A 23,444-nucleotide genomic window follows, 5' to 3' on the forward strand; every position below is an offset into this window, starting at 1 on the left:
TGAAAGGGAGACAGCTCAAAAACGTTGATTTCATTTAACTACTATTGACTGAACAAAGCATGAATTTTTGAAGGATGGTTCTGTGTTAATTTCTTAAGCAGGAAAGAAAAACTATTTGATTCTTCAGTATTTCAGCTTGGTTAACTGTCAGAGTGTGGGTTTGATGCAATCACAGCAAAACTACATCAGGTCAAATGAAAGTGATGGTAAGCAGGCAAGCTGCCTGTGTCCTTAACCCAAGAAAGCCTGATGCGTATTCCTGGTCTTCCTCTGAGAGGGCAGCTTATTCTTTAAACACAGACTTGAATTAAGTATGTAAACGTTACTTTTAAAAATCGTGCTAATTACAGTTTCTAATGACTTTGGAGGGTTTCTCTCCATTCCTGGGGAAATAAGGCATTTTTTCTGTAGCTATATCAGTGGTTTGTGTCTCAAGCAAGTAGCCATTAATCCTTGCATGGCTGTTTTGCCTTGTCATGCTGACAAAGATTTCCTTGTATTTAGTCTGTTCCAAGGCTGTTGCGAACAGAACAGAGGTCTCATTTTGCCCTAGGAGCTTGGTTCTGTGTCCCACTCAGCATACCAGAAACTCCCTTTTCCAAGAACTCTTTGGGGTTCCACCTCTTTGGTCAGAGGGAATCAGCTGTCTGGGTTTTCCTGCATTCTCACTGTCCACGCAGCTGAAGAAAGCTATGAAGTTGTTGCAACACTGGACTGCATTGCCCTACAGAGAACAGAAGAGACTGCTATGTGAGATAAGAGCCTGTGCAGCAGCAGTTGCCTTCAAGAAGCTGAGCAGTAGTAATTTGTCTCCTGGGAAAGGATTGAAATAGTTCAAGATTCCTGCAGGAAGTTCAGACTGGAACTGATCAACAGAAGTTTTGCACTGTATAAAAGTTACCAATAAAATATTGCACAAGGGCTGTTAAAGTGGGCATCTGAGCATCTAAATTCATCCCCACGTGGGATCTTGTTCCTGCTCCGTGGCTGTGACCCCAGCCCTGTGCCACAGCCTTGCCCCACTAGCTGTAGTAGTGGCAGGCACCACTCATGATAGCTGTCTTCTGGCTGATGGCACATCAGCAGCAGCTAATCAGAGCCTTTCTTTGTCTTGCCAGTCCTGGTCCTCAGGCAAGCTGAATTCCTCCCAAGGAGACACATGCTATTGTATCAGGAAAAGACAATGTCAGCTCTCAAACTTCTGTGGAACGACAGCAACAGAACGAATCTGTGCAAGTGCGCTGAGCTGCACGCTGCTTTTAGAGAGCTGGGGCTAACCCCCATGAAGAAAGAGGCTTCAGCATAAGCAGCTAATTCAGTTCTCATCAATAATGTATAGAACTGTAGAATCATAAGGTTGGAAAAGAGCTCTAGAATCATCTAGCCCAACCATCTACCAACCACCAATATTGCCCACTAACCCATGTTCCTTAGTACCGTATCTACCTGTTTCTTGAACACGTCCAGGGATGGTGATCAGCAGTAAGTAGATAACCCCATGTCTGAACTTGGGATTTACCTGAAACCTTTCTAACAGCCAAACTTAAAGCAGAAAAGAAAGGTATTTCTAATACCTTAGAGATAACTGTTAGATTTCTAGCAGTATAATTGCAGGGGCTTAAATTGACGCTTTTTTTCTTATCCAAATGGTAAATAGTGACCCTGCTTAGGCAAAGACTGTGGTTCTGTTCCTCACTGCTGATCGGTTTTGTTTCCTCATCTTTGATGCTTGTGAAACGCATACAGCCTGCATTTATTTATGTATCTTTATTGATATCTGTGATGGCTGGAAACCTTGAGAGCCATTTTTTTTCTAAAGATGAAATTTCAGAAGCCGGTGCCTTTGCGTTATTCCCAGAGGCAGTGCCCTGAAACTGCACAGTCCTTCATCCAGCCTCCTGCCTGAGTCATTGCAGAAGTGCGTGGCTCAGGCGTTAGATCTGAATCCAATCCATAGCCAGTGAAAATCCAGATAAGGGCATTTTGCTGTATTTGCAGTAGAATGGGAGCATTCTTGCCTTGAAATGAGCAGGAAACGTTGAGAATTTTGCTTTAACAGTAACCTTTAAAAATAAAAGTTTGTTTCAGTCTGCATTCGGTTACATAGAACGTGACAAAAATGGCAAGAGGTATGTTATGAATTATTCTGTATGAGGCTGTAGGAAGTTGATAATTGTGGTGCATGGAGTTGAGCAGTGTCAAGCATGCAGAAGGAGCCATGCGTCCAAGCTGAGTTTAGCTGTGTGCGATGTTTTCAGGAAATTCATACATTCATCTTTGAGTTTGTGGCTTTTTTTTTTTTTTTTGCTTTGTTTCTACCTATTTTAATTGCTGAATCTGTTTTCTGTTTCTGTGCCAGTATTCAGAATAGCTACTAATCAGTTAATGGCTCCTGAGAGAAAATACCGAGAATCACAATTAAATCGCTGATTATTGCCCAAGCTTTTAGTTATACTTTAATCACATGGACCACATTTTATTATTCTGCCTTTTGTCATCTTCTTTCAGAGGTAATACCTGGCGTTTCCAGGTTTCAGTATGAGTGTGATTGAATTAAAAATGAATAAGTATAAAAATTAACAGTTTTATTTATGCATTGGAAAGATTTTTTTACTTTTCCAATTTCGAGCCCTTGGAAACCTATTATGCTTAATTTTAAGGACAAATTCAGTACCGGTTCTGTAGTATTTGGGTTGCAAACATTTTATGTCAGTGGTCCTATATGAGGAGCAAGCATCAAATCCAAATGGATTGTTTACAGCCATTCATTCTGGAAGAAGTTGTTTGCCAAGAGACTTGGTGCTGGACTCACTTTTTCTGATGAGTGGTGTTAGTACTTCTGTTAACCTTTGACACTGAATTTCTCATTATGAATCAAGCCCTCAGACTTCTGATGCAAGCTGAAGGTAGTATCCAATTTGCTAATTTGGCAGCTTTAAGGATTTATTCGTTAAGCCACTTTGCCTCCCAGAAGTAGTCTTTGTATTTGTTCTTTTTGTAAGAAGGGCTGCATCACTGTGTCATAAATCTTATTGTAGAGTCTGCTTCATTTATTTTTTTCTTGTTGTTAGCCCAGGAGTTCAGTGGGTAGGAAATCTGTGTGCAGGGGTTGAACGTTTAGCATTGCAAATCCTAAGAATGCCATTTTTATAAAGGGATGCAGGAAAACAAGTGAAAAAATACCTGGGAGTAAAAGCTACATATGGCTGATAAGGGAGCTAACCGTAGCTAAAGGGAATAAAGATAATAAGGTATCTCAAATATCAGAAACATGAGAAACTTCCAAAACTTTACCAGTGACAAATAAAGGGCAGATTTGGCAAAAAGTGCTGAGACTATATCTCTTCCTTAGATGCAGAATAGGAAAGTTTTATTGGTGAAATTTACAGAACAGAAAGTAGATACAATTAATTGAAGAGGAGCACACAAGACCAATGCCAATCAGTTAGGAGCTTCTATCCCACTCAAACTGAATTTATTTTAATGCAGTCAAGTCTAGTGTAATATAATTGGGAATGAAACGTTGCCTTGGAAAACAGTGACTCAAAGATTTAATAGACTTAATGCAAACTGTCAGATCAGTGATGTTGCAAAACAAAAAAGAAGAAAAGAGAAGCTGGGCAGATCCCCGGATACATAAAAGAGAAATGCCCATGGGGGGGCTCCTGGGTCTGTGCATAGCCTGAGAAAACCAGAGCTTGGTTGTGGCACTCTGGTTTGCAGTCATGTCTCATGAAAGGTGCAGAAGTACTGGATTTCAAAGAACCACAAAGTTGTGGTGGTAGTAGGTCAGAGCTCAGACTGTGCGCCCTAGTGGTGCCGCTTCTGCTGTACCTTGCAGAGCGTCCTGGGGCCGGGCTCAGCCCATGCCAAGAGCCTTGTCAGCAGGTCAGGGAGTCAAGCTGGATGGTTTTCCAGCTGTTGGGAATGCCCTGCCATCTGCTCTTTCAAAAAATACGGGCATAGCCAAGGAGTTGTATCACTTGCTGTAGGAATTTGTACTTGGGCAGTATCTGAAAAGGTGGAGAGCTGAGTTGTTTGGGTGGGGTTGATGGTTGGACTCAATGATGTTGATGTTCTTTTCCAGGCCGGATGATTCTGTGAGTCTCTGGTGTTCGCTTTGTTGACAGATGTTCATTGACAACATCCAGTGGCAGAATGCTGGTAAATTCAGCACTGAAGAAATAAATGGCTTCGTTTTTTGAGGCTATTAAACACTGAAACGTGCTCGTAGGGGCCATGCTGAGCATACCAACTCCACCTAAGTGAAATTTCACAACCTAGGTTCTTTGTGAACAGTAATGGTAGTTATGTCTGACCTTTGTATCTGTTCAGCTCAGATCTCACCTCTTACTGTCCTCCCTTCTGAACTTAGGAAATCTCAGGGAAGTGCACGGCTTTCATACTGGCTGCTCAGAATATTTGTCTGTGTTAACTGTTACACTAGTTCTCATCTACCCTCATCTGCTGGGATTTCATCCTGATAGGACCAGAACTTCTGGAGGATTTTTTTCTGCCGTGCTTACAGTTGGCTGGAGCTGTTCAGAGTGAAGCCATCGGAGGTTGTCTTCCCTTGGCAGAATCAGAAATTACCTTGTTGATCATCAGATCACCATTCAAAGAAAAACTGCCTTCAAATCAAACCAGTGTTCATTCTTCTCTTCTTCATTGGCATGGGATATGATCTTCAGGGCACGTCCCAGTTCTGTGCCATTTGTAATGTGTTGTGTTCTCTTGCTCTTTGCCTGTACTGCAAAGCTAAGCCTCCTGAGGAATGAATTGCATTAGTCTAACTAGAGAATTTGTCCTTAATCTGTGAAAAATACTGATTGTTGTAAAACAGTATAGGATATACACACAGAATATGCCATTTTATATATCTTTAAGGCGTTATACTCTAAAATAGCCTAATATGTGAGCCTCTGGATTTGCTCCCCTTACTTTTATATATCACAGAAATACAAAAACAGAACTTTTCAGCTTCAGATTCAGAAGAGTGGCTGGCTGGCTGGCATCCTTTATGGAACTTGTTATGTCTGAGAAAAGTTTCTTTTTAAGCTGAAATAACCCCTAGACAGGATGCCAGACAGCTACTCTTCTAATTATAAAGGCAATTGAATTGTTCTATTGATTTTGGGTTTTGGTGTTTATATAAGCATGTAGAGAGACTTTCCTTGGGGGCAGGGGTGAGGCAGGAAAGTATCATTACAAGGAATCGCTGTTGTTTGAAATCTGGCCTGGCTTTTCAACATTCTACCCTATGTTCTCGCGTTGTTATCTTGGGGAGTAAAAAGTGATTATTTTCCCTTTCAAATAGAATTGTAAAGAAAATCTTCTATATGAAGAATAAGATTTCCAGGTATGAAAATGTATGGTGCATCAAGTCTGCTTCCTGTCCTGCCATTGAAATGACTGTTCTGATTTATTCACTTTTTTAACTCTGGAGAGAGGTCTTACACACAGAACCTCTCTCATACTCTGCACGTAAGAGAGTTACTGGCTTAATAGACATCAGTGATTGTGTCAGGTAAACTGTAACTGTTAACAAGGGATTTTTGTAGCATTGACATAAACATGCATTCTACCATGAGATTCACAGTAGAGAAAGAATGTGGAAGTGGAATAGATTTTTCTAATTTTTGAACGTTTATCATTAGTAACCATGAGCAAATGGGAAAATTTTCAAGCTCTGTTTAATTAACTCATTTGTTTAGTAAAGGGAGCTGAAATTGAGTAAACCTCCAATTCTAGTAGAAATGGAAAAAGGAAATTCAGGAGTATCTGATTTATATGTGTAGCCGTTGTGTTGGGCTGGTTGTGTTTTGGCAAGTGAAGACCAGAAGTGCTGGCTTCTCCAGGCTTTCCATGGGAGCACTTACCCTCTTCCCAAAGCTGAGATGAGCACCTTCACATTACCACTGCCTCCCTCATCTTCCTCTGTGCTTGAACTTGATACCATTGGTGCACATCAGCTACGCTCTGGGTGTGCCTGCAGCTTTGGGCCCTTCTGGCTGGTTTGTGAGCCTTGGTAGTGCTACCTGCGAGACAAACAAAGACTAACAGCTGTGCTTTAATGCAGGAGAATGAGTGATGGCACTTGAATGTGGAAAAAGGGGGTTTAATTCTATAATAGGAGACTCCCTGTGTGTAGTTAGCACTCTGTGTCTTCTGAAGATGTTCTTGAGCAGTGGGCAGCTCCAGGACTTGCTGGAGGCTGGGGAGGGGGCTCTTGCAGGAAACGCTTTTTGTTGGACTTCTATTTTCCCAAATTTGAAAAAAAATAAAATCATATGCAGTGCATCTCTCTGCGGGAGTGATAAAGGAAGAGATGAGACTAAATGGGAAAATATGGAGAACTATTCTGTACTTTTTTACTAGAAAACTGCTTCTGCTTTCTGTTAAAAGCTAAGCACATAAAAATAGTTCTCCCCAAGTCATTTTATAAGCAGCACTGATGACAAAATGTAGAAGAGGGGAAGTCAGAACACACAAGGGCAATAAAAAGAACCAAGATTGAAATTGATTCCGGCACTTAAGATACCTAATTTTAAGCATTTGTGTTGTCCTAGAAACTGCTTTGGGCCTTCTGCCCTTCTCCAAAATTTTCATGGACTCGGTCTTGGTTTAGCCTGTGTTCAGAGGGCGCAGAGACCTCATGCTGTAGTCCCGAGTGATTTTCATCCTTAAAATATTAAGTTAAAGCAAGAGCTTGGAAAATCCAGTTAAGAATGAGGCCAGCATTTCAGCTGTTCTGTTGTAAGACACATGTGTGTGTGTGTCCATCCAGCACTGTGGCACTGGAAGTCGCAGTAACACGCTCAGTCACTGCAGTGATAGCACGATCCTGCAGCTTCAGGAGGATCAGAAGAGCACAGTCTTGTCACTTGTGTGTGAGAGGAGAATGGGCTCTGCCTGGTCCTGCTGGCCTGGGAAGAGCACTTCATTTATCTGCCTGGTGTTCGTGGTTTCTGTTGTCTCAGGGGAGCACACGATCTTGATAAGGAACGGGGCCGTCGGTGGTTTGAGGTTAACTGCTGAGCTATGGCTTCTTTGGAATTGAAAGGATGGATGTGATAGCAGATAAATATCTTAAATGGTTTCCATTCTAAAGGAATACAGAGAATATAAGTACAAGAATGTATAGCTGTTGGTTCTGAGTGTCTAGGTAAGCGATGGATTATGGCGTTAAAGCAGGAAGGTGTCTCCAATTTTCAAGGGATATGAGGTCACATTGCTTCCATTAGCGATGATCGTTCTGTGAAAGGTAAACCTCCTAAAGCTGCCGAATTAAAAATGCTGCCACTTATGCCAGCTACGTGCTTGTGTCTCTAGCTGATAGTAGTCCTCAGTTTCTTTTCATGTCGCTTCTGGAGGCCTGGCACGTGGCTGGGTGGCCCTGAGGACACCCCTGAAACTCGCCATGCAACTCTTAGTATCGCTCAAATCTTAAATCTCAGCACTGTTTAAAAACCAGGATACCCAACAAGACAGACCCCTGACTACATTGTTCCATCCCCACAGCAGCACGTGCACAGATGTGTGCCAGCGTTTTCATGGCAAAACATTGCTGATACATGAATGATAAATGTCTTCTGATGTCTTTAACATGGCAGAGAGCGAATCTTCTCAGTGCTAATTGATTTCCGTATGTGCTACATCTGCTTGAGAATACATCTCAAGCCGTGCTTGCAAAAATAATTTTTTAAAGGAACAAAGATAAAATCCGCATAGGAAAATAAACTTGCTTTCAAAAGAAAAGGAAACAAAAATGAACATAAATAAAATACTATAGCCCACAAAGGAATAATTTAAAACTATATATCCTATTCAATTTCAAATTAATTTATTCCCAAAGCATTTATTTGAACTTCTAGGAGAAGAATGGAGCTCTATCTGTTTTAGTTCTCTGGATATTTCTTCTCGGTGCATTACAAAGACAGTCCCTTTCTCTCAACCGCAGGCAGAAGAAGTTCTGCAGACGTCTTTGTCTGCAGGAGTTGAAAGCCTGCCGTCATCTTGGGCTTTTATGACTTTAGTGCAACTCTTCCATCTTTGTTTCATTCTGCATTTACTCTTAAGAGCTTCTCATTAGCAAAGACTCCTGCTTCTGAGCTAACATTTATGATGCCCTGGGTATCCAGGATTCAGAATACCATGTTTTTAGGGAACTTGTGATTTCCCTTTAGCTCTGAACTCCCATTCACATTTCTCATCAAAACATCTTAACTGTCACTGGAACGTGGCTACAGCACTGAGGCAGCATTTCATGTTGGAGCTCTGGGTTCTGTTCTCTCTGTTGGAGTTCTGTGTTGCAGTTGCCTTTTTTCTTCTGCCTGTCCTCAGGGCGGAAGGGAATGGAAGCGGTCAGGATTATTACAGCCCTGGTTTCCCAGCAGCCTTGCAGAGCAAGGCAGCTTGTATGCAAAGGGTTTTTTTTTTTCAGCTGACATCCACGTCTGGTCTTCACTGTCAGCTTTCCCTCTTTGAAACTCCCAGCAAATACCGCATCTATGTAGCCTACATATCTCTGTGGATGAGAGTCAGACCTCAAAGGACAGCGGAGTCAATTCTATATTGCAGTTGCTACTGCCCAGTTGAAAGGGCAGACTTATTAGGACTTTGCTTCTGTCATGCTGGCAGTACTTTCCACAGGCACTTTGATGAGGCACGTGGCTTTTTTCCTTGCTGCTTCACTGACCTGTTCACATCTTCACGCTTGCAGCGTGGGCCATCGCTTTTTTCTCCTTGTGAGCCAAATGGGGCTGCTCCTGCTCATCCTGGGCCTTGAAGATTCTGTGGTGTGACTGTGGAGGGACAGGCCAGGACTATACCTGAACTTGGTCCTCCCGAGGAAGATGCTCCTTCTTGCTGCGGTGCTGTGATTCACAATTATGGAAGCTATCCATCTTTTGGAAGGAAAAAAATATCTCAGCTGTTGTCTTTTGGTTTGGGGCCAAACGTTGAGAAGCTGTCCAGCAGCACTAGGCTTCAGTGAGGATGGGTATGCACATATCTCTTCATCTGAAATGTTGGCTCAGCAGAGGTGGTGTTTTGGAAGAGCTCCAGAAACTCTCTTCTGGTGCTTCAGTCCACGTGTGTGGATGGGCCTGCCCCAGAAAGCAGTTCTGAATACTGCGTTAGCTGCTGCCCGGCGCAGAACTCCTCAGCACCAACTGGAGCCTTCCTGCCTGGCCGGGTGTCTGTCTGCCTGGGGCAGGTTCACAGCAGCTGTGGCAGGCAGTCACTCGCTCCTGTTTTCTTCTGTTCATCCCCTCCTTGGTTCCCCAGCTTCTCACATCTGGGCTGACGTATGCGCACATCTCTCTCTTCTGCTCAGAATCCATCAAGATTTTCTTTCAGTAGCGATTAACTGCCTAATTAATCTGGAGGAAAGACAAGTGTTGCTCTGGACCTCTCAGGTTAGATCTCCAGAAGTTTTATGGGGGATAGAAACGAGACCAGTGCACGACAAAATCCTAAAGCAGCAGTCTTCTGAAACAGAGCATGTGATCATTTACCTCAGTGGAACGAAACATAAGATGATAAATAAATTAAAAATAATTAGAAATAGGGATTAGGTCCACTTGAAAATACCAAAAACAGGTTTGATATTCACGAGAGCACTACATATAGAAGAGTTTCCTTATGCCTAAGGCATAAGCCAAATATATCTGTCTCTTCCTGTCCCCGAGGCTGATTGGAAAACAAAAAAACACAAAAGCAAACCAACCAACCCACCAACCAACCAACCCACCCTTTTATTTGTAAGCAAGAAGGTTTTGTCCCAGTGCCTCGTGCTCTTCTAAGAGCAGCATCTGCCAGTTCATGTGTGCCACCGTCATCCCCGGAGCGAACTGATCTGCCACCAACCTGCCCTGAGAGATTGGGACTCTTGTAAGAGTGTTTTCCTTTCTCCAATGAAACAAAAAGAATTTGCTTTTTGCCCCGAAGATCTTAAAGGTTTTTATATACCTTCTCTAAAAAAGCATTTTACAGTGTTTTGGAGATGAGTAAAAAAGGAAATACGCAGTTTGGGTTCTTTGGGATTTGCCTCATTGAGTTGGAGTAACCAGAGTTTATAGCAGTGTTAAAAATAAACGCAAGTGCATGTTGAGATTAATTTTGAATTTTGCAGCTCTTCTGTATGAACTCTGATTTCCTCTTGGCTTCTTTACAAAAGCAGCAGTACTCCCAAGACTCTTTGTGAATACACAGAAAAGTCTTTTCGAGAACGTCTCAGTAGCTCATGTGCCTGGGAGAGTCCTCCTTTTCCTGTCACGTTCCGTATTGGAGGCTCTGTCAGAGGCCTTGGCCCCACCGTTAGCTGACCAGCAAGTCAGGCCCACGGGCACAGAGCAGACTCACAGCCAGAGCTGTAGCTTTTATTATTTATACCAATAGCTTTGCGATCACAATTTTCATATTGGTATTGAATAATTTCTGAACGACTTACCTTATGAGCAGCTTTTCATCAACTGTCTGTAATTTTGGAGTCTCTGTTTCCAAGCTGGAAAGCAGGGCAGGGCAAGGCTGCCAGGTTCCCAGGCACTGGTGGCATTTGCCGGGTCTTGGCTGAAGGCAGTGTTGCCATTCCTGCGTAATCTGCAATTTTAAATGCAAAGCCATAAGTGGGACTCCAGTGGGATATATGTTTTCCGTGCATGGCTTGTTTTGTTATCCTCAAGTGCTTATCCATTGAGTTCCAAGCAGCCACCTAGAGAAATGCGCTTGTCACAAAACTGATTTTATTGCTCTGTTAACATTTTTCTCCTCACAAAAGAATAGGGTATCCTGTGCTTTATGATTACAATTTGTACCTACTTCGTCTTTTGTTAATTTATTATCTAATTTCTTTTTAGAAGTATCATAGTTGTACCTGCAAGGGAGCATATGGTCTTTCTTCCCATGAGTTCAGTGCAATGCCTCATGAACTATGTTAATTTTGTACCTTTTTGAGTTGTCAATATGTTACAGTACTTGCAAAAAAAAATGGTATTTTAAGCTAAATTGACATAAAGATCAGATTCCGTTTGTACCAATTGAAAGCATAGTGGCATATCCCTTTGCAAGTAGTACTTGTATAGAAAAATGATAAATGATACTTTCTGATAATCAATATGTTTTGATATCAGTTGTGTTTGCAGGGCAACTGAGAATGGAAATTAGCTTTACTGCATCAAAACCACAGTTTAATTCTTTGATAACTTTACGTTTTTAATATAATTTCCATACATGTTTTTAATGTTTGTTCTCCAGTGAATTACAACGAATAAAGTAGAAGGGTGTGGTTCAAAGTAATTTCACTTGCCTTAGCTCTCTCAGAAGAGCATAAGTTTCACAGCTGCACTTGGGTCACTTACTTTTCACTGAGCATCATTCATGTCTCACCTTGATCTTTCATCCTAGGAGCTAATTTATTATTGGTCCATTATGATGTAAATGGAGTTATGATTGCTTTTAGTTAATTAGTTAATTAATGAATTAAATCCTCTTAAATCCCCATTCAAAGAAATGTAGGAGAAGTACAAGCATGTAAAAGTTAAAGAATTTCTGATGAGATGTGCCCAGCCAGTAGTACATGAAGTAGTCGATGGCACATTCCTTTGTATTTTAAGTCTTGATGCTCAAAACATTTTCTTTCCTGTGCATGGGTATCAAACATTGCTGTTTTGGATTGAGGTAGTTACTTTACGACTCAGCTGACTGTCTCCCAGCAGACAGCATGCTATTAATGTTTGTTCTTTTGCATTGCAGGGGGTTCAGGACCATCATCATCAATAGCCATAGCTGGCACCAGCCAACCTGCCATCACAAAGACAACATCTGTTCTTCAAGATGGTGTCATAGTCACTACTGCAGCTGGAAACCCGCTTCAGAGCCAGCTGCCCATTGGGGGAGATTTCCCTTTCGCTGGCCACGAACACTCGCTTCATTTCCCGCAGAACAGCTCTTCAAACAACAATCTTCCACCTTCTTTGAATCAAAACCTCCTCAGTTCTCTACCTATCTCTTTGCCAGTGAATCAGCAACATCTCCTAAGCCAGAATCTATTAAATATACTACAGCCTTCAGCAGGAGAAGGCAAGTCTGAGGTCAACCTCAACCCTTTAGGTTTTCTCAACCCGAATGTAAATGCTGCTTTAGCTTTTCTCTCCAGTGACGTGGATGGGCAGGTATTACAGCCTGTTCATTTTCAGCTTCTAGCAACCCTCCTCCAGAACCAAGCCCAAGCAGCTGCCATGCTTCCCCTACCATCTTTCAATCTGACCATCTCAGATCTGTTGCAACAGCAAAATAACCCTTTGCCCTCAGTAACACAGATGACAGCCCCACCTGACCATTTGCCAAGCAATCAGTCAGAAAGCAACAGGGTTGAGACCCTTTTAAGCAACCCCTTGGGGAACCCTTTACCAAGCTTTTCAGGCACTGACACTACTTCTAACCCCCTGCTCCTCCCAGCTGTCTCTGGGGCCTCAGCATTAATGGCCTTGAATCCCCAGCTGGTGGGAGGTGTCCTGAACTCTGCATCGGGCAACACCGCTAATCATCCAGAGGTTTCCATAGCCACCTCCTCCCAAGCAACCACTACCACAACCACTACATCATCAGCAGTGGCAGCACTGTCTGTCTCAACCCTGGGTGGTGGGACAGCAGTGGTGTCAATGGCAGAAACATTGCTGAACATATCTAATAATGCTGGGAATACATCTGGTCCAGCTAAACTCAACAGTAACTCTGTGGTGCCACAGCTACTTAACCCTCTACTGGGGACAGGTCTGCTTGGTAAGTTCAATTTCTTCACAGATATAAAAGGAAAAAAAAAAGAGGGGTGGGGTGGGGGAATTTCTGATTCTAGTTTCTATTTCTAAAGATTACACTTTCTCATACTTTTTTATAAGGCTTTTGTATGTTACAGCTTGTTTATAACTGCTACTGTAAGGCATTTGAACTATATTCTAATTTTATTCAAGAAGATTTAATACTGGTTTTGGAAATCATTTTATATTCTTAATTCTGATGCCACCTACACCTACTATATACACCTTACAATTCTCTAAGCAATTGGACTTGGTTCATTTTTCAAGTCTTAAAGCATAGGTGCATCTCTGGGATGCAGTGCTTCATTTCAAGTGCGTGTGGCATCACAGGGTTAGTACGAGTAGCTGTGCAGTAGGTGAGAAACAGCCAAGGGCCGCTTCCAAATGAATCAGAGCTGCCGAAGCCATCAGAAAGCACACTGCCTGCAAAGTAAATACATCAAGCACTCAAAGCGAATGCTTTGTCAGTTCAAAGAGGAAGGTTGCCCTTTGAGCCCTTTGTTGTGCATTTACGTTTTCTCATTTCTCTGGTGTCTTTTTTTTAACTTCATCTTGAAGCTTAGATAGCCAGGGTGTTTCACTGACAAGCACCAACATCCCAAACCAAGGGGTAAAGTCCCTAAGTATAAGGTTTGCACCTCTGTCTTTTGATGAATTTTACCTATAATATGTAGTGTAGATAGCACTCCTGTTGTTTGGACTGCATAAACTCATAAATACAGGAGGAGGAGGAAAAATAGTGGCAGAGCTGATAAGTACAGAACTGAATACCTCATGCCTACCTGCTAACTGGCTGCTGGGAACTCAGCCCTTTGTCTCATAACATGCAGCTAACCAGTGAATATGCAAATGCATATTTTAAGAAAAACATCAACTTTATATTAAAAAAAAACTAGTGATCTGATACGTTTTCAAGCTGTATTATTTCATAACCATCTATACTTACTTTACTAAAAGCAGAATTGTTGTGTACAGTGAGATTTTCTTATCATACAAAACGTTAATACAGTGATTTCTCTAGAATGTTTTAAAAAATTGTTTAGAGTATGGACTGAGATGTCTATGATCCAAAAAGCCTTTGCTTGTTTGCAATTAGATCACATTATTTTGTCATAGTTAATGAAACAAATAGTTTTGTTGGGTTTTTTAAATTGTTTTTTTCTCTCTCTCTCCTCCTCCTCCTCCCCCTCACCACCTCACTACTGTTTGAAACAGTCACTCTTTGGAAACTAAGAGTAAGATTCCAAGACACCGAATATCATAGAAGCTCACTGTGCCATACTTGGCTGTGTACCATTCCAAAGGCAAACATAGTCATGTCAGAAAGCTTTAGAAAGAGTCCAGGTAGATGTGACATACAAAAGAAGCAATACTGAAGAAATAAAGGAATAAAGAGTAGGAGACACCTGCCACGAGGACCATTCCATAGAAGATTGAAGGGGAAAAGTGTGGTTTTACAGAGGCATTTGCTTAGCAGTCAGTTGAAATTTAAGTCAAGGGAATTCCTCCTGATTGTTGAAAGCTGTACTGACTTACGTTTCCCTGTGTTTGAATTACAGGTGACATGTCATCTATAAACACTACTTTGAATAACCATCAGCTGAGTCATCTCCAGTCACTATTAAACAACAATCAGATGTTTCCTTCAAATCAGCAGCAACAGCACCTTCTCCAGGGGTATCAGAACATGCAGGGCTTTCAAGGCCAGCCCCCAATTCCTGGCCCAGCTAACAACCCAAACCCCATGGCATGTCTGTTCCAAAATTTCCAGGTAGAAAGCAAAATGAAATCGATATTCAAACTCATGTGCAAGTCTCAGTTGGCAAAATCGTATCCTCCATAGTTTGATTTTTTTTTTTTCTGAATGTTTAAGACAGCATGGCATATACAACTGCTTGCCTCTGTCAGTAGTTTTGAGTTTTGCAAGTCAGTAACGTTTGTACTAAAACTCAATGCCTTCTTCCTTACAAACTGGGTATAGTTTCTTTGGAAACAGTTACGCTCTATGTATTGGAAAAAAAAAATAGGTGATGTGTGTTCTGACAATTACTATGCATTTTCAGCAACGTTGTTTTCCATTCTGAAAAAAGGGATCATAAATTCCCTTTTAGGCCACTCTGCAGTTCAGGTGTGAGAAGGCAATGTTGATACCACTCTACAGTAATTAGAAACTTAAATGATTATAGGTGACTATGTACGAGTCCTCTCATACATTCCCGCTAAAATTACTGGAAGAGCTGGCTTGGATGTAGATTTTATAGACTGACAAAACCAGGGATGAGAATGAATGTGCAGTGACAAATTGTGCTAAAATGACGATACCTCTCCGCTATCCTCCTAAGTAGCTCTTCATCATGCAACGTGAACTATTCAACTAACAAACAGACAGGAAGCATAGCAACCAAAATAGTTAATAAGAGCAGAGTTACAGTATGTGTTTGTTGTTATTCAGTATTGCTGTGGTTGCTGCAGAACTCAAGTCGTGAAGATGGATGCTTGCATACTGCCAGAAAGTGCCTTTTTCCCTTAAGAAGGAAGAAGCCGTGTCACTCTCTCAGTGTAGACAATTCACTGCTCCTGCAAAATGAGTCCTCTAACCTCCCGTTACCTCCCTTTGTTTTTGAATGAATTCTAGTAGCTTCATCTCAGTATTTTTTTTTGTTTCAAATTCTCAGTTATAGAAATAGTAGTGGCAAGTCCTTAAGGGAGCGATTGGAAATGTCTTGCCCCTGTTTGATGCAGTTTTTTGTTGCAGCACTATTATTGACATGGTCTTCACTGCCTACATGTGTGACAAGGAATATAAAAAGCGCAGTTACTCTCATCTGAAGGATACAGTTTGCTGTGGCCATGCCTGACATTACAGATGCAATACTAAGGGGTGCGGGCATGGTTTACACGGGACTGAAGTAAAGAATCCCATGAGAGAAGCACATGACTGAAAGGCAGAAAATAGAAACGCCAACCAATTGGAAAAGAACAGTGATGGCCTACATTCCATAAACTGAGAGAGGGATGTACAGGGAGCCCAGAGGAACAGCTGGTAGGGAGGCCTGAAGAAAATGTGGAGGTCTGAAAAGGAGCAAAAGAGAACAGAAATATTGAAGGACTTTGTGGTGGTGTTTAAGATTTGGGAGAAAAAAGGTGGGAACCTCTAAAAAGATTCTGACAAATGAGATGAAAATGTAGGCTCAGTGGTAGGTCGTATCATTTTTTTGTAATTAAAATGAAACAGTTTTCTATTGAAGTGGAGTTCTAAGCACAGTAGCAATTTCCATCTTTCTGCTTATTTCAGGTGAGAATGCAGGAAGATGCTGCTGCCCTAAACAAAAGAATGATCACTCAGATGGGAATGGCACCGGTTCCCGAGAGCTCCAACGCAATGCTTCCTCCTTTCCAAGAAACATCGTGTGATTTGCAGCAAAGAACTGAACCATCTCTTGGTCAACAGGCAAAGGATAACCTCAACGTCGCTGCTCAGGGTGATACATCAGTGGATGCGATCTACAAAGCAGTCGTAGATGCTGCAAGCAAGGGAATGCAAGTAGTGATCACCACTGCCGTTAGCAGTACCACGCAAATGAGTCCCATTCCAGCTTTGAGTGCCATGAGTGCCTTCACAGCCTCAATTGGTGACCCGCTAAATCTCTCTAGTGCTGTCAGTGCAGTAATCCATGGAAGAAACATTGCTGTTTCTGATCATGAAGGTAGGATAAGAAACGCTAGAGGAACGCGAGTACTGAAGAATTCAGAGCATGGTAAAAATTCAAGTGAAGGGGATGGGTATGAATATTACAAACCAACAAGTTGTAACACACCCAAAAAACAGTGGGAAGGGGAGCAAAGTCCTGTCGGTGAGATAAATAGGTGGAAATGTGAGGAGTTTCTAGACCACTCCACCCATATCCATAGTAGTCCTTGTCACGAAAGGCCCAATAACATCTCCACACTGCCATTACTGCAAGGCGAGCAGCATCAGATACTGTTATCACAGCGAAACTGTCAAAGTGATAAAATGTTGGAGGAGAATTTCAGGTATAACAATTACAAAAGAACTATGATGAGTTTTAAGGAAAGACTGGAGAACACTGTGGAACGATGTGCACACATAAATGGAAATAGGCCTCAGCAGAACAGAGGATACGGGGAGTTGCTGAACACTTCTAAACAAGACCTGATTCTGGAAGAGCAATCTCCAAGTTCCTCAAATAGTTTGGAAAGTTCGTTAGTTAAAGACTACATCCATTACAATGGAGATTTTAATGCCAAAAGCATTAATGGGTGTGTGCCTAGCCCTTCAGATGCTAAAAGCATCAGTAGTGAAGATGACCTAAGGAATCCAGATTCCCCTTCTTCAAACGAGCTGATCCATTACAGGCCGAGGACGTTTAATGTTGGCGACTTGGTCTGGGGCCAAATCAAAGGACTGACTTCATGGCCTGGAAAACTAGTAAGAGAAGAAGACGTTCACAATTCATGTCAACAAAACGCTGAGGAGGGGAAGGTATATTTATATATATATGCACATATCTATCTATCTATCTGTTTACATGCACGTGTGTACTAATGCTTATACAAACGTGTATCAAACCTTTATCTCAGTTCTTTATTTTTTTCTTTGCCTTATTTTAATAGTACAAATTGCTTTTTCTTCATGCTATAGCTTGCAGAACTGAATTGATACTGTAGTTGTCTATTGAGAAATTTCTGGCAGTGCTGTGAAAAAACAGGTCGTATTTTGGTCTGATAGTGCTTCGCTACCTGGTTTATGCACCAAAGCCTTGCTGGGTGAGAGGTATCTTCAAGAAAAAATCATTAGCCTAACAGCGTGTCCATAGCTGAACTTATAGTTGTGTCCAAAAAAACCAGATTGAATGTGTGAGGAATATGGAGGCATCTAAAAGTGGTGGGAACTACAAAAAGGAAAACTGTGATCTCATCGGAGTGAGGAGTCTGTAATAAGTAAAACCGTGCTGAGCGACACGTACGCTCTGGGGTGAAACGCGTGGGTTCTTTCGTTCTGAGAGGAGGTCTGCAATATCTTACAGCAGGGAAAGCATTTTAATTTGTTCTTTTGTTGTGAAATCCAGGGTTTTGAACACTAATTGTGTGCTTGTCAGAAAATGTATGATAAATATTTCAAGTTCTAGTCTCCACGAGGTGTATAAGATTATATTTTTGTGGTTTTCATAATCTGTTTCATATCTTCCATGTGTAAATGTTTTCTAAGTGCCAATCTGAAAAAAAAAATGCAAATTTAAGAAATAAGTAAGTAGAAAAGAAAGACCTCACAAAATATCATTTTACCTCTGGCACAGAGAAAGCAAACCACACGAAAATTACATCTTTTCACATACTCCTGCCTGGTAGATTGCATGACAACAGTCATAAAAACGTAAGAATGGCCACAGTAGGTTGGACCAAAGTACTCCTTTGCCCAAAAAGTGTCCAATGGGAGCTATCCAGCAGAGAGTACGAGCACAAGATGCGGAGCTCTCCACCAGCAGCCTCTGCATCCCACCCGTGTGCAGCTCAGGAACTTCTGAGCCCCATCTGCTATCTCTGCATCGTAACCGTAGCTGCTCTCCCTGCACTGCCCGTAGAGTTATCTGAGGCTGATGCACATAATTTCCTCCAATGATCCCACGTGTTCTAGATGAATTGGTAGTATAAATAACTGGAGCGCTGCCTGGCCAGGATGGCTTCAAGCTTAGTTCAGCAGAACTTGGCTTCTTCCTTGATCTCCTTAGGCAAAGCGGTTTCAGAGCTCCCGTGTGAGTACACGGAACAAAAATATCCACGTCAGAGCGATCAGCATGCTTACTAACAGGATTGGCAGCTGAAGAGCTCATTCCTCATAAAGGTTGGATCACCAAGCTGCAGATCACTCTTAAAAGTATTGGCAAATGAGATAGGTCACAAACTGTAAGAGACTGAAACTGGAAAAATGAGGAGGTGAGCAGTGTTGCTGTCCATGGGAATGATGGATACCGTTGTTACATTGCACCTGCATAATTTTAAAAGCTTATTTTTTATAACTTTTATAAAGAGCTGGTTTTCTTTTTTTTTTTCATTTGCATTCCTTAGCCATTTTTAACTTTACTCTCAATTTGTGGTTACCAAAATGTATGATAGCTTTTTGTTCAAACACACTTCCTTTAATTTTGTCTCTTGTGTGCATTATGTAAACGTACCGTGCAATACAATACTTAATGGCATAGATTTTACTGGGTACTGAAGCACAAACAACAGGCAAGCAATGTACGGATCTCCTCTACGCCACGGAGATGCGCGTGTTGCTGCTGGCACAGCGCTGTCAACGTGTGGGGATGCAGCAGAGGGACTGGCTCACGTTCCTCACCAGGAAGGCCCACGGATCAGCTCTCCCATCAGAAGGCCTTCCATTTAATAACAGCTAAACCTGTATGTCTCCTCCTCTCCAACAACAAGTGCAGAGTGAATGACCGTTCAGAGGTCAGGATTTCAGGTTGAATTGTGGGGTACGGGGAGGTGTGAAGGAGATGAAAAGAAGTGTGAAGAAGTGTATATTTTCAGAGGAGTCGTCTTAAATGGTCTTTTAAAGTATTTGTGTAATCGTGTGTTAACTTCCCTGCATGGAACCAGGAGTTGGACTCAATGATCCTTACGGGTCCCTTCCAACTTGGGATATTCTGTTCTACTGTGCCACTGCTATAGCTGTGTTGCAGGGTATCATTGTACACTGTATGATCTCTGTTCTTGAAATCATACTTTGATTTTTATTTTCATTTAAAAGAATGTGGGCATTAAATGTAATGGTACTATTCTGAGCAGAGCAGCTGGAGTGGGGCATTAGTGCACGTCACAGGTGTGACCCCACGGGGCCTCCCATTGGTTCTGCTCTGTGTTTCTGAGCAGAGCTGTCCGACTGGGAAGGTGCTGCTGCTTTCCTTCTGGGGATTTTTCCTTTTTGCTGCAATAGATGTATGTAAAACAGCCTAGAAGCAGCATTTCAAGAGAGGGTTTTGTAGTTGAAATAACTATCCACTATTGTATGCCCAGGAAGCACGCTGACAGTCAGCTTCTTCTCTACAATAGCACAACTTAATTTCTCTCAGATTTTACAGCTAATTAGTACCTGTTGCTAAAGAGTTTACAATAGGAAAAACAGGTTTTGCTGCTTCATGACAGTTTGGCTTATGAACATTCTTTGTAGACTGGCAAACAACACTGGGCTTTTATCAGCCCGTAGAGATATTTCCCTAAGGAAGCTGAGCTTTTCTAGTGCTAGAGATAATAATAGGTGTGATTTATCAGTGTCCTGGAAATCCAATCTGTATGTATTATTTAGTATTGTAATGGGTTATTGTAAATGAAGGCGTGTGATATGATTAATCCCAGCGTATCTGTTACAGTTGCTGATAATACCGTGTTCTGTTCCCCATTTGGTGCTGCGTCAGACAAGTGTTGGCTGGGGGGGGAGGGGGTTTGTTTCTGTTTTACTGTTGTGCTATCACAAAGTTCCAGTAAGGAAGATGCTCTTTTTTTTTGTAACATGACGTGAGTCCCTTTTTAATCCAGCACAGTACCAACTCTTCATGCAAATATGCACATTTGAACTTTCTTCTGTACCTAATGGCAGACATGTTCCTTATACACCCATCCATATATACCCATATATATATCTAAATATCGTGGCTAAGGATGCCGTACAGCTTGAGTAACCGTGACAGCATTGTCTCACAGTAAAGTTTCAGGTGTAAAGCATCAGGAAGATCACATGACCACCATTTAATTCTGCTCAGTTTGAAAAATGTGTTTTTCCATGGCGTTTTTTGCAGACGTGTTATGAGGTGAAGGGCTGAACCTGAGCTTGGACAGGAGCGCAGCCTCTGCCAACGCCATGGCAGTGCGGGGCCCCAAACTGGCCACGTCTGCACCCAGCCTGCTCTCGTCATGTGCGCTTTCTGGTCTCAATACTTATCCTTAAAAACTCTGCAGCTTTGCAGCAGACAGCACTGTGCGTGTATGCATTTGTGCTTTCACTAAGTCTGGTTAGGAAAGGAATGATGCCAACTGTTTGCAGCCTCGCATTAAAAGTAAGCATGGTTTTAAGGGACTTCTAAGGGAGAAGTGCCACAGTCCTTGCTTGCTTAGTCAGCCCCATCTCATGAGAACAGAAGTCTTGCCTCCCTGTGTGCAGCCTTCCCCAGGAACCACTGGTCTTTAAGGTTCCTGCAGCTGCACTGTTAACCAAGTTTGTGATCAGATGCGTTGAGTTCCAAGCGTGAAATTTGCTCTAAATGTGTATTTTATTTGCCATTATTTCCAGACGTTTTGACAACTTGCTCACTCATTAACATCAGATTGTCACATCTAAAATAAGCCTCATTGTGAATATATAAATTACTTAGTAACTGAAAGGTTGGGTTTCAAGTCAAGTTGTATTTAAATTAATATTCAGGGTTGTATGTAGACATGCTCAATAAATTTGTATTTATGGATTTAATCTGCTTTGTGTTAAAAGACAGGCTGTACTTTTTAATGAAACAAATGCTCTGTAAGGTTCTTGTTAAGTTATGCAAATAAGTCAGCAAAATATAATGCTGTTACAAAGAAGGAATTTATCAGTTCATTTTCTTTTAAGTGATGTATTTTAAACATCTTTTGCTTTGTTGTTTTTAAAAGCAGAAATGGCTGTGAACCAAATCCAAGCAGTACCGAGTGTTGAGTGGGATCATGTTTAGAGAATGCAGATGATAAGGTCCCGCAGACGATGCCTTTGGTTTTCTTTCATGTCTGTGTCGTTTGCAGCAGCGCTGCCTGGTACCGGTGGTCAGACGCTGTGGTTTATTGCTCAAAAGATAACAATTCTGGTTGATTTCAGGAGAACTGAAAGTTTGCAGTTGCAGTGCCTCCGACACCAGCTCGGCAGCCCTGTGCAGCACAGCTCAGCTTCATTCCTGACTCAGCAGAGCCCTAAAGCATGCACTTAAGGACAGAAATTGGAAAGACTGTCCCCAGGTTGGGTGAATCAGTTGGCCACTGCGAGCACTGGCTGGAAGTGTTGACTCAGCATGCACAACCAACGTTCGTTGCTCCTTCCCCGTCCCACCCCAGTCTCTGTAAGGCCAGAAGCCTTCAGCTGGAGCGTGTGCTGCAGCTCTTCTGCAAAAGGAATGAGCGTGGGTGTGCCAGCAGCGCTGCTGGGCTGGGGCCTGAGTGCTGCATCCCAAACTGTGAGGCCGTGTCAAACCTTCATGTCGATGCCGTCTGTAAAAATTGTACTGCACACATTAGGCACAGTGCTACTGTAACGCATCCGAGGAGCTGCAGAGGTGTCGGGTGTGTCTGTGGAGTGAGTACGGAACATGAGACTCAGCGACAGTATTGTATTAATGCTGTAAAGACAAACTAGGTTCTGGAGCATTTCCTTTCCCTCTTAGTTTTGTTTTCCTACGTGCTGTGTTATTACTTTTTGTACTTGTATTGGTAGCGTGGATACGGAGAGAAATTATGATGTATACATACTTGTCTGAGGGGGTGTGCATTGCTGTACATTGATTTCTTCTTTGCTGGGACGGTTCTGTCTTACAGATGCGGTGAACTTTAGGCTCCACAGTAATGCATGTCTAGCAGTAAAGTAAAAGCAGTGTTTGATAATTGCAGGTCTGGGTAATGTGGTTTGGTGTTCATACCTTCACTCAGGTGGAGCCAGAGAAGTTGAAGACACTAACAGAAGGTCTAGAAGCTTACAACCGAGCCAGGAAAAGGAACAGAAAGTAAGTGCGTGCTCATTTGTTTTCTGGTGAGATGAATAATCACGTTCTTTTGCTTCCAGGGACTCTCCCCTTGGGGACCCTTTCAGATCTGCCAAACTGAGAAGTTAATTTTCTGAATTCCTTGCGCTGGTTGTGATAATCATCCGAGATCTTTGATTACTGCATTTTTATGGCATCTTCTGATATTTACTGTAGCCTTTGTAAAATGTCAGCCTGCTTGTTTGAGCTTTCATGTGTGGGATTCTCATTTACTGCAAAAAAAAAGTTATTATATCCAAACTACTCTGACCGAATCCAATTTTTCACAAGATCTGCCCTTCTTATCTCTTCCCTCTCCCTCTGTCGGCTGCTGCAGCAGGCAGAGCCCGGATGTATTCAGATAAGTTCCGTTGTTTCCCATTGCAGTGGGGCTGCTCACAGTGGGTGATGTCTGCCTGCATTTAGCCAGCCAGTGGCTCCCAAGCACAGTCACACGCCTGTGACCCAGCTGGATTCATCTCACCTTTTAGCCTTCATTTACAGACATGCAAGGATAGAAAGACTGGGAAACGTGTGAGGAGGTGAAGCATAAGCATGCACAAAAAGAGGGAAATGAAATTGGCTTTAGGAGAAAAAAAATCTTGACAGCTGTCAGGACAGGAGTAGAGCTTGGGGTTGTTCCAGGATGGTGGTGTTTAATATCTACCGTTGCAGTGAAAGTGCAATACTTTGTATCTGTGAGAATTCAGACAGTTTGCACTGCTGTCTCAGAGCAATAAACATAGACTTTCAGGAATTAAATAATTATTTGCCCTCAACTCCTTTTAAGGTGTAAGCTTTTCCTCTATTTATATGTCATGTGGCACTTAGGAGAAATATTTTTAAT

At 42.1% G+C, this 23,444-nt stretch overlaps 1 protein-coding gene across 7 annotated transcripts in view; it reads left to right on the forward strand.

Annotated features, from left to right (window-relative positions):
* The window catches only part of MBD5 (methyl-CpG binding domain protein 5), a 130,025-nt gene that overhangs the window by 100,908 nt on the left and 5,673 nt on the right, over positions 1-23,444 (forward strand). For 4 of the 7 annotated variants that reach the window (XM_021398022.1, XM_021398024.1, XM_021398023.1 and 1 more), the window contains 4 exons: positions 11,755-12,783; positions 14,378-14,589; positions 16,114-17,322; positions 22,467-22,579. In XM_021398022.1, the coding sequence (XP_021253697.1) occupies positions 11,755-12,783; positions 14,378-14,589; positions 16,114-17,322; positions 22,467-22,579 (2,563 nt within the window). The remainder of the gene's footprint in view (positions 1-11,754; positions 12,784-14,377; positions 14,590-16,113; positions 17,323-22,466; positions 22,580-23,444) is intronic. The other 3 variants (XM_021398026.1, XM_021398027.1, XM_021398028.1) reach the window with 3 other exon arrangements.

This window comes from Numida meleagris, chromosome 5, assembly GCF_002078875.1.
Source record: "Numida meleagris isolate 19003 breed g44 Domestic line chromosome 5, NumMel1.0, whole genome shotgun sequence".
Lineage (NCBI taxonomy): Eukaryota > Metazoa > Chordata > Aves > Galliformes > Numididae > Numida > Numida meleagris.